The sequence below is a fragment of the Chiloscyllium plagiosum genome, chromosome 36 (assembly GCF_004010195.1).
Source record: "Chiloscyllium plagiosum isolate BGI_BamShark_2017 chromosome 36, ASM401019v2, whole genome shotgun sequence".
NCBI lineage: Eukaryota > Metazoa > Chordata > Chondrichthyes > Orectolobiformes > Hemiscylliidae > Chiloscyllium > Chiloscyllium plagiosum.
In genome coordinates this window covers 36,445,972-36,458,074 of record NC_057745.1, presented here as the reverse complement: position 1 = coordinate 36,458,074, position 12,103 = coordinate 36,445,972, and the positions used below count along the sequence as shown (strand labels likewise).

The following is a 12,103-nucleotide window of genomic DNA, read 5'->3' as shown; positions in this document are numbered from 1 at the left end:
ACATTACAGAATAAAAGATGAAATAAATATGGATGTTGTCCTGGTGCAGGATATTACTCAAAATGAAAGAGCAAATGTGCTTTTGCAGCCTCTAGACTCAACTATTCTGTCACTCATGTAACTGACCCCTGCATCTTCAACTATAAAGAAAAAAGTTCATTCAAAACTCTACTGCTTGTATCCTAATTTACACCATTACTAGTACACTTGTGCTGGGCTAGATGTCTGCTGTTCCATTAATGTACTCATTTAAAAATTCACACCTATGTGATTTCATCTTCCCTTATCATTGTAATCTCCTCCAGCCCTACAATTCAATTCACTCCATGTCACATCAAGAAATGTTTGGAGACACTGGATACTGTATAGGCTATGGGCCCTTACAATATCCCAACAATATTACTGAAGACTTCTACTCCAGAACTTTCCTCACCCCTTGTCAAGCTGTTCCAGTACAGTTACAACACTTGACATCTACCGAAAATATGGAAAATTGCCTGGCTATGTCCTGCACACAAAAAGCAGAATAAATCTAACCCTGATGAAGGGCTTTTGCCCAAAACGTCGATTTTCCTGCTTCTCGGATGCTGCCTGACCTACTGTGCTTTTGCAGTACCACTCTAATTTTGACTCAAATCTCCAGTATCTGCAGCACCCACTTCCGCCAAATCTAACCCAGCCAACTACCAACCCATTGGTCTACTCTCGATCATTAGTAAAGTATTGTTAACAGTGCTATCAATCAGCACCTGTTTAGCAATAATCTCCCCACTGAATCCCAGCTCTTGACCTCATTATAGCATTGGTTCAAACATGGACAAAATAGCTGAATGCCAGAGATGATATGAGAGCGTTAGCCCTTGGCTACATTTGGCCAAGAGCGGCAACAAGGAGCCCTAGCAAGACCTGTATCAATGGGAATCGGGCCAAATGTTCCAATATTTGGAATCATACTGGTAGTTAGGAAGATGGTTGTAGATTTTGGAGGTCAATCATCTTAGCTCCAGGACATCACTGCAGGAGTTCCTCAGGATAATATCCTAGGACCCTACCATCCTCAGCTGCTTCATGAATGATCTTACCTCCATCATAAGGTCAGAAGTGGGGATGTTTGCTGATGATTGCACAATGTTCAGCACCATAGAAAACTTCTCAGACACAAGTTACGTCTAAATGCAAAATGACCTGGATAATATCCAGGCTTGCGGTGGAAAGTGGCAAGTAATACTCCTGCCACACAATTGCCAGCTAATGACCATCTCCAATATGTTATGACCCAGAGACAGTTAAACCAAATCAGCCTCTCTACCTCTGTTTTCACAACTTAGTAAAAATTAAAACCTTCAGAGACCCTAAATAGTTACCCCAATGGTTCCTAACCAGACCTTTCAATAATCAATCCCAGTTTTTATGAATAATTAATTCTAGACTTGTATCTTAAACAAAAGGCTTAATAATTTACTTAATTTCCATAACTTTAGCAGAGAAAAAATAAACAAAGTAGTCTAAACAATCTCTATTGGGTGTGTTTTCAGCTCCCTATTCACACAAAAGACAGTCAAACAAACATAATTCACAGATAAATAAAAGAAAATAACAAAACTGATCAGATTACCGAAATGGTCTTAGCGAGTTTTGAGAAGATTTGTAGCTCAGGTTGAGGTTTTGAATGTAGGTTTGCTCGCTGAGCTGAAAGGTTCATTTCCAGACGTTTTGTTACCTTACTAGGTAACATCTTCAGTGGACCTCATGCTTCGCTAGAAAGGTAACAAAACGTCTGGAAATGAACCTTTCAGCTCAGCGAGCAAACCTACATCCAATACTTAAGTGGTTTTCACAATGCGTTATTTCACAAGCATAGATGTAGACTCCTTGTTGCTTCTCTGGAGATCGATCAGGGCTACCTTTCCAGTTCACTCAGGTAAAGGCAGTAAGATTTCTACCTAGCTTTCAGTTCTTTGGGCTTTCGACAGTTGGTAAAAGGAAGGGCGGCATGGTGGCTCAGTGGTTAGCATTGCTGCCTCACACCAGAGACTTGGGTTCGATTCCAGCCTCGGGCGACTATCTGTATGGATTTTGCACATTCTTCCCGTGTCTGCGTGGGTTTCCTCCACCTGTTCAGATTTTCTCCCACAATCCAAATGATGTGCAGGCGAGGTGAACTGGCCATGTTAAATTGCCCATAGCATTTAGGGATGTATAGATTAGGTGCATTAGTCAGGGGAAAATGTAGAAGTAATAGGGTTGGGGAATGGGTCTAGGTGGGATACTCTTCGGAGGGTCAGTGTAAATTGTTGAGTGTAAACTGTTTTCTACACTGTAGTGATTCTATAGAGAGGACCTCTCCACTGGCAGGTGAACTAGGACAAGAGGGCATAGCCTCAAGATTAAAAGGAGCAGATTGAAGACTGAATCAAGAAGGAACTTCTATACCCAGAGGGTTGTAAATCTATGGAATTAGATTAGATTCCCTACAGCGTGGAAACAGGCCCTTCGGCCCAACAAGTCCACACCGACTCTCCAAAGAGTAACCCACCCAGACCCACTTCCCTCTGACTAATGCACCTAACACCATGGGCAATTTAGCATGGCCAATTCACCTAACCTGCACTTTTTGGATTGTGGAAGGAAACCAGATCACCTGGAGGAAACCCATACAGACATGGGGAGAATGTGCAAACTCCACACAGTATTCCAAGGTTGGAATTGAACCTAGGACCCTGGTGTTGTGAGGCAGCAGTGCTAACCACTGGTCCACTGTACCACTCCCAATTGCTTGCTCAGATGAAGTAGTTTATTCTACTTCAATGAACATTTTTAAAGCTAAGGTAGATTTCTTTTGAACAATAATGGAATTAAGGGATACGATGAGAGTGCGGCTAAGTGGATCTGAGTCCACAAAAAGATCAGCCATGGTCTTATTGAATGGCAGAGCAGGCTCGAAGGGGCAGACAGCCTGCTCCTTCTCCTAGCTCTTATATTCATATGTTAGGCAGACAGCTTTCAAATTAGATTCCCTACAGAATGGAAATAGGCGATTTGGCCCAACAAGTCCACACTGACCCTCCAAAGAGTAATCCACCCAGACCCATTTCTCTACCCTATATTTACCCCTGACTAATGCACCTAACACTAAGGGCAATTTAGCATGGCCAATTCACCTGACCTGCACATTTTTTTTTGGATTGTGGGAGGAAACCGGAATACCCGAGGGAAACCCACGCAGACAGTCGCCCAAGGTGGGAATCGAACCAGAGTCCCTGCCGCTGTGAGGCAGCAGTGCTAGCCACTGAGCTGGGCTGCCAGATCTTCATGCTGTGTCATCAGCAGCCAAACTCTGCTCTCCAGAAAACACAATTCACCAACTTCAACAATGGTCCAATTCCAATAGATTGAATATATTTTCCTGAGGCCTCAATTATCATTCAACATCTGCTATCTGCTTGAATATAGGGTTTCTTCCAGACTTGCTGGATCCAATTCCCAGGTACAGTACTGACCTCATTAATAGCAAACTTCTGCTATCCAGTTAAATGTAATGCTCTTCCCAGGGTTGCTGTGTCTGTACAAACCTTTTGAACAAATATTAGCCTGCAAGTAATCTCAGGCATGGCCTCACCAACAAACATAAGTTTGTTTGATCTGTTCTTTACCTTTTACCATAAGCTGTTTCACAAAGTTCAAAGGGCATCTTCAGCCCAGAATTCCCAGCTCACCACTCCAAAGTAAAATTGATAAAAGATAAAATTGAAAATAATGAAAATCTAGCAAGGATTCTAACAAATAAGACATACTCCACACTCTGCTCCTTGACATTCAATAGTTTTACCATCAATGAATCCATCACTGTGAACATCCTGAGAGTTACCATTGACCAGAAAATCAACTGGATTCACTTTATAAATAAAATGACTACAACAGTAGGTCAGAGGCTAGTAATACTGCAGTGAGTAACTCATCTCCTGACTCCTCAAAACTGTCCACCATCTATAAGGTACAAGTCAGGAGCATGATGAAATACTCCCCACTTACCTGGAAGAGTGCAATTCCAACAATACTTAAGAGGTCTGACACCATCCAGGACAAAGCAACCTGTTAATTGCACAAACAGATCCACAAACATCAATTCCCTCCACCGCTGACACTCAGTAGCAGCAGTGTGCACCATCAGTAAGATGCACTGCAGAATTCACCAAAGATCCTGAGATAGTACCTTCAAAATCCACAACCACTTCCATCTAGGAGGTAGAGGTAAAAGGTAAAGTCTCCATAGTCCTACTGGACCACAGACTGCTCTCTCAAACAGAGAGACAACTGGTGGTAGTTTAACTTGAGGGGCAAGGTTGACGAGGATAGTCCTTCATGGTAACCTGAGCCATCTGTCCGGCCTAATGAACTTAACAAACAATTCTATTGAAAAGGACAAGGGCAACAGATACATGGGAACCACCATCAGCAACCACCAGGCTCAGTGATTAGTGACACGAGTTCAATTCCAGCTTCAGGCCTGTGTGGAGTTTGAACATTCTCCCCACGTCTGCATGGGTTTCCTCTGGGTGCTCCAGTTTCCTCCCACAGTCCAGGAATGTGCAGGCTAAATGGATCAGCCATGGGAAATGTACAGTTATGGGGATGGAATGGGTCTGGGTGGGATGCCCTTTGGAGGACTGGAGAGGACTCAATGGGCCAAATGACCTGCTTTCACACTATCGGGATTTTATGATTCCTCTCTAAGCCTCTCTTCAAGCTTCTCACCATCCGGACTTTTAAATATATTGGTATTCCAGAACTGTCGCTGGATCAAAATCCTGGAAGCCTGAGTAATCCACATTACTCTAAATCTCTAATCTTCTTCAACTTGCTTTTATCTTAAAGGAAGTTAGATAGGTGGAGGCTCACATAACTTTGCGATGGAATCTCTAAGCTGAACGCTTAAGCAACTGAAGGGATGACCACAAATGAAAGATGTAGAGGATGCTATGGAAAAACACAGAAGAGTGTTGTAGGGCTGATGGAAGTTACAAAGAAATCAACAATATGGGCTCAGGCATCGGAATTCAGAAAATCACATATGACATTAGAAATTCACCAAATGATTCCTATGATATTCAAATCAGAAATCCAAATATTGGATCTTGCCACATAATGTTACACTCTTAAATTTGTAAAATTCATCCTAAAATCTACAACGGTAAAATAATACTCACATTGTCAGCTTTGTCCAGGCACACATCTTCCAGATCTTCCATAATAAACTCAAGAATCTTTATATGGCCTCTTTGGGCAGCACAGAGAAGCAAATTTAAGCCATTCTGATTCAGGAAAATAAATAAGAAAATCGAATGAATTAAATATTACCAATGAATCACAATTCCGAAATAAACTGTCTTCATCACGCTCACACTAATTAAACTGTCTTCATAACACATCTTAAACTGTGTCCCTCATGCACATACTAAAATGTTTTCATCAGATACACCCTACATTGCCTTCATCACACGCACCGTCTTCATCACGCACACACTAACTAAACTGACTTCATCACATGAACCCTGACCAAACTGTCTTCATCACACACGTCCTAATGACACAGTCTTCATCAAACACACAAGAACTAAACTGTTTTCATCTTACCTACCCTAACTAAACTGTCTTCATCACATGCATGCTAGCATGTCATCAGGCACATATAAGCGGCCCTCATTACACATACACTAACAATAGTCTTAATCATGCACATCCCTGCTATAGGAAGGATGTTATTAAACTGGAAAAGGTGCAAATAAATTTTACAAGGATCTAACAGATACTGGAACGTTTGAGTTATAAGGAGGGGCTGGATAGGTTGAGACTTTTTTTCCCTGGAGAGTAGGAGGCTAAGGAGTGACCTTCTAGAGGTTTATAAAATCATGAGGGATATACATAAGATGAATGGTAATTTTCCCAGGTTAGGGGAGTCCAAAACTAGAGAGCAGAGGTTTTAGGTGGGATGGAATAGCTTTAAAAGGGTACTGAAGGCATCTTTTTTCACATGGAGTGTGATGTGTATATGAAAGAAGCTACCAGAGGAAGTGGTAGAGGCAGTTACAACACATAAAGACATTTGGACAGGATAGGAAAGGTTTAGAGGGATATAGGCCAAACACAAGCAAATGGGACCAATTCAGTTTAGGAAACCTGGCTGTTATGGACAGTAGGGCCAAAAGACCTATTTCCACCTTGTTTGACTCTATGACCCAAAACTCACATGTGGATCTTTCCTGCAGAACATAACCTCTTGTTTCTATGTTGCTCTGTGCAAGAGCAATACAGTTCATCACAGCCACCCCACCCTTTCCTGTTAGTTCTGAAATTGTCTTCTTCTCAGATAATTACCCAATTCCATTTAAAAAGCCATAAATGAAACTACCTCCATATCCTCTCAGGCAGTGTATTCCAGATCCTAACTGCTCACGCATGAAACCGTTTTCCCTCATGTCACAGAACCATAGAATATTGAAGAGGTCCTTCAGCCCATCAAACCTGCACCACTAAAACTGCACTAAATATACACTCATCTTTTATTCTCCTTCGCCTGAATTAAGTCAGATAAGAAGTACTCATGTAACACTGTACCAATGTCCTCCTGCTCCACACACAGATTGCCTCCTCGGTCCGCAGTGAGTGGATCCTCAGTTACCCTCTTCCCCGTCATATACTTGCAGAGGATATTGGGATTCTCCCTAATTTTGTCCACTAATGTTTTCATGCTACCACTTTGCTCTCCTCATTACTTTCCTAAGATCCCTCTGACTTTCTATACTCCACTATGGCATCCATTGATTCTTTGCTGTTGTTATACAGTTCTCTTTTCGTTTTTAATCCAGTCCTCAACATTCCTAGACACGTAGGGTTCGCTGGGCTTGTTGGTAACACCCTAAAAGGAACACACCGAGTGTGTATTCTCCCCAGTTCATTCTGAATACCTCCCAGTTTTCTACTGTAGATTTACTCTCAAATAGCTGTTATTAGTCTACTTTGATGAAATTCTTCCTTGTTTTAGTAAAATATGCCTTCTTCTGTTCCAAAACATTTCTTTGCAGACCATCTTTCTCCTTTTCCACAACATACCTGAAACACAGTGTTGTTGCTATGGCTAACATTCTTCCCCAAGGCAATTTCCCCAGCTTAATTCCCCAGAATTAGGTTCAGCTTTGTACTGTCCCTTGTAAGACCATTTATAGGGTGATATAAAAAACAAGTAATTTCAAGTAATCTGCCACCTCTAATCACTTTATACTATGACTACCCCAAATAATGTTGGCTAAGTTGAAATCCCTTAATATAACTATCCCATTATTTTCACATACCTCAGTGAAATGTCTACATATCTGATCCTCAATAGCCCCATGACTGTTTGTGGACCTATAATTTGTTCATAATGATGTGACTGCCTGCTTTTTAATCCTGAGGTCTACCCACAAAGCTTCATTTGATGACCCTTCCAAGTTATTGCCCCTATTTACTGCAGTAACTGACTCCTCAACTAATAATGCAATAACATCTCTTTAACATCCTGCTCTGTCCTGACTGAAGACTCTATAATCCAGAACGTTGATTGCCAGTCCTTAACCATGTCTCTGTGATGGCAATACCACAATTTCATGTGTCAATCCACATCCTTAACTCCTCTGTCTTACCTATAATACTCTTTAGTTCTTTTGTCATTCACTTTAAATTAGTTTTCAACTTTTCTGCCAAGTGAATAGTTGCTATACTAATAATTTTGAGCAATTCTATAAAATCCCCACTCGACCTCCCATCTCTCAGGACTGCATCCATTTTTTCCATGTGTCAAAAGTTCCCCAGAACCATTCTTGTGAATCTTCATATGCACATTTTAATATCTTAATATCTTTCTACACTACAATGTCCAGACCTGACCAAACCTCTCAGGTTAAGGCTGAAGTCGCGTTTTAAAAGTTCATTTTATGTTCCTTCCTTTTCGGCTGTATAATTCTTTTTATAAATTCCAGGTGCCCATCTGCCAATTTATTTACTTTGTCAATTTGCCCTGCCATATTCAATGATTAGTGCATTCTGGATGGATATTGTCTTCTATGAAGTCGGGCATTTGTTGGCCAAGCTGAATTGTTTTTCTGCAAATATTTTATTGCCTTGCTAGGTGACATCATCAGTGAGCACCTAGCAGGGCAACGAACATTTGCAGAAAAACACATCAGCTCGGGGAACAAATCCACGACTTCATCCACAACCAGAGCTACAAATCTTGTCGAGAATTTTCTTCTATATTTTGTATTGCTTCTCTTTGTTCTGCCTATCAAAATGAATCACTTCAGTTTTCTGCGTTGAATTTTATATGCAATGTTCCACTCAGCTATCTTATGTCCTCTTGACGTTTATCTCTTACCTCCCCACAGTTCATATTATTTCCATGGTTGGTCATTTGCAGATTTTGAAATGGTATCCTTTACAGTCAAGTCTAGTTCACTAACATACCGTGAATCATGATTTATACAACACAACACCATCTTTTTAGTGCCAAAAATCATGTTTAGGTCTATACTTGGTGCATAGATACTCTTTCTCTTGAGAAACACTATACTCACATTAGGCCTCAATTTTAAACTTTTGATATAATTCTTTATTTACCCTATAAGTCCACACAATGGATAAAGCATGCTTACGAATTTAGATACATTCACATAGAGCAGACCACATGTAGCAAACAACAGAGATTGACTCTCTGGAAAAGGAATTAAATATGAAGCTGGCCTTAAGCTAGAAATCTTAACAGTAGCTAAAATATCATATTACTTAAGTAACAAAGAAATGCTATTAGTGAAAGATTGATGTTAGAATAGAGGTAAAATGAATCCATACTGAAGATGATGCTCAAGACCAACAGCACAATACAATCAGGGATCAGTAACTACCTAATCAGAAGTAACACATGGAACAAGTGCTCAAAAATCATCTGGATTGTTACATGACCATCAAGAATTCAATGTCACTTAAATCAGTCAAATCAAGCCTGAGTCCAGAAAGGTTTTTAGAATAACCTTATGGAACAAAAATGCCTAGTCTTGCAGCAGATAACTAAGATTGTTTGCAGACTACCAAAAGGTTTGGAAACTAATAATATCAGTTTTCAGGGACCATGATCAGGCAGTGGCAAAAAAACATTAAGTACCCATTATGCCACATCTGCAGTATGCATGAATTTTGAAATGCCCTTCAGTCAAACTGTGGAGTGGAGAAGTTCCAGAACCGTTCTAGTGAAAATCACAGGACATGGGAAGACAGAATTCACAGTGTTAGCAGCTTGCCTGGCTGATTCAACAATATCAAAGCTTACGGTAATTTTCAAACATAAAGAAGACTAGTGGGCAAGGGCAGGTAGAAAAGGAGTCCCTTGTGGCCAATTCCCTCTCAAACAGATATGCCACGTTGAATACTGTTATGGGGGATGGCCTCTTAGGGGAATGCAGCAACAGCCAAGTCTGTGACACCACGATTGATTCTGCTGCACTGCAGGAGAGGAAGAAGACTGGGAGAGCTTTAGCGACAGGGCACTCAATTATAAGAAGTGACAAACAGTTCTATGCTCATAAAGGACACATTCAAATGTTACCTCACTGGTGCCAGCATCATGGATGAAGAGGGAAGACAACTGCCAGTGGTACATATTAGTACCAATGACATGGGTAGAAACAGATATGAGATCCTACAGTAGGAATTTCGAGCATTAGATAGTAGTTTTAAGAGGATACCCTCTTGACTTGTGACTTTTGACTATTCTTCCAGACAATGAAGGCTGTTTGTTTGCATACCATAAGGACACATATTTTAGCATTTTACTGGTGGAAAAAGGGAGCCAAAGAGGTCCAACAATATGCTGACCATAATGATATAAAAAAGCTTTTTTGAAGCCATCAGGGCCATCTACAGAACAAAGTGAAATGGGCTAAATACCCTCTCCTCACGGGATGATATTTGTCTTAAGAATGCTGATGTCATCTGTCAATGTAGGAGAGAACATATTTAACAACAAATCAGCTGTGAATCCAAAATGCCAGCTTATAGTCTCCAAGGTATCTCAAGATTCTGTGGCAAAATAATTGAGTGAACCACCATCCCTTGAAGAGCTGCAAAAGGCAATCAAGCAGACAGAGACACTAACAAACCCAAGGGTAAAAAGGTATTCTAGCTGAAGGCTTTTGATCACATCAAGACTCCATACACTCCTCCTATGAATTTGTGAGAATACAGAAGTCTCATCACCATCACGGCACAGTGGATCCAGGTTCGATTCCTACCTTGGGTGACAGTCTGCATGGAGTTTGTACATTCTCCCCATGTCTGAATGGATTTCTACAGGTGCTCCAGCTTCATTTTACAGTCCAAAGATGTGCAGGTTAGGTGAATTTGCCATGCTAAATTACTCATAGTGTCCACATATGTAGGCTGGGTGGATTAGCCATGGGAAATTTAGGGTTACAGGGATTTGGGGGAAGGCTGTCCAGGTGGGATGCTCTTCAGATGGTCAGTGTGGACTCAGTTGTTTCCGCATTGCAGGGATTCTATGATTTTACAATCAATTTCAGAAATGTAACAACAGTAACTGTTTTCAAGAATGGAGCTAAATTATGTTGTGGAAAGAATATGAAGCTGGTTTCAAGCTTTAAGCATTCTTTTATTATTCATTCACAGGATAAAGGTGTTGCTGGCTAGGCCAATATTTATTGCCCATCCCTGATTGCCCGGAGGACAGCTAAGAGTCAACTGCATTGCTTTGGGTCTGAAGTCACATGTAGGCTAGACCAGGTAAGGATGGCAGTTTCATTTCTTAAAGGACATTAGTGAACCAGATGGGTTTTTGTCAATACTTGACAAAGGTGGATTAGACTCTCAATTCCAGATTATTATTGAATTCAAATTCCACCATCTTTCGTGGTAGGATTTGAACCCAGATCCCCGAACATTCCCTGGATCTCTGGATTAGCATTCCAGCAATGATAGCACTTGGTCATCGCCTCCCCTGGAACATGAATAAATTGTGAAATAACTTCACTACAATTAAGAAATTGGATGCTAATGAAAAATATGAGAATGGTAGGAGGACTGTGCCCTGAAAAAGATGCATACATTCTTGTTAATTGTAGAGAAGATCCTGACCCGCATTCTCCCAAATCATCTACTTCTTGTGGCTGAAAAAATCCTCCAAAGACAGCATGGCTTTAGACCTTCCCAAGGAATTTCCAACATTGTCTTTGTGGCCAGACAAATCCAAAACAAAATTGAGATCATCAGCTACTCATTATTGCATTCATTGACCTGACCAGAGCAATGGACACAGTAAATTATGCAGCTTTGTAGACAGCACTCCAGAGATTTCAATGCCTAAGAAACTTCATTATAATCCTGAAACTGCTTCACAATTATATGAAGCAATTGCATTTCATGAGAGATTTGAAACACTTTCAAAATCTGATTGGATGTCAAGTAAGTTTCTCTGAAAACCCCAAACCATTTACAATTCACCTGACAATGGCTATTCACCTCACCATCATTCAACTGTCCTCTGGTGTGAATATGAAATGCTGCCGAGACAAAACCTCAGTCACGTCCATGCCAAAATTAAACTGACAAACACAGACCGACATGATTTAATAATCAGATGACTGCAGCATTGCTGCTCACTGTTGTGGTTCTGTTCGCCAAGCTGGGAATTTGCGTTGCAGACGTTTTGTCCCCTGTCTAGGTGACATCCTCAGTGCTTGGGAGCCTCCTGTGAAGCGCTTCTGTGATGTTTCCTCCGGCATTTATAGTGGTTTGACTCCGCCGCTTCTGGTTGTCAGTTCCAGGTCGATGTGTCTGTTGATAGAATCTGTGAATGAGTGCCATGCCTCTAGGAATTCCCTGGCTGTTCTCTGTTTGGCTTGTCCTATAATAGTAGTGTTGTCCTAGTCGAACTCATGTTGCTTGTCATCTGCGTGTGTGGCTACTAAGGACAGCTGGTTGTGTCGTTTCGTGGCTAGTTGGTGTTCATGGAAACGGATTGTTAGCTGTCTTCCTGTTTGTCCTATGTAGTGTTTTGTGC

At 41.0% G+C, this 12,103-nt stretch overlaps 1 protein-coding gene across 9 annotated transcripts in view; it reads right to left on the bottom strand.

The window, feature by feature from the left end:
• Positions 1-12,103, bottom strand: part of ankdd1a (ankyrin repeat and death domain containing 1A) — a 294,535-nt gene that overhangs the window by 199,983 nt on the left and 82,449 nt on the right. For all 9 annotated transcript variants that reach the window (XR_006309520.1, XM_043677683.1, XM_043677682.1 and 6 more), the window contains one exon: positions 5,208-5,312. Coding sequence is in view for 8 of the 9 variants with exons in the window: in XM_043677683.1 (XP_043533618.1) it covers positions 5,208-5,312 (105 nt within the window). In the remaining variant the exon portion in view is untranslated. The remainder of the gene's footprint in view (positions 1-5,207; positions 5,313-12,103) is intronic.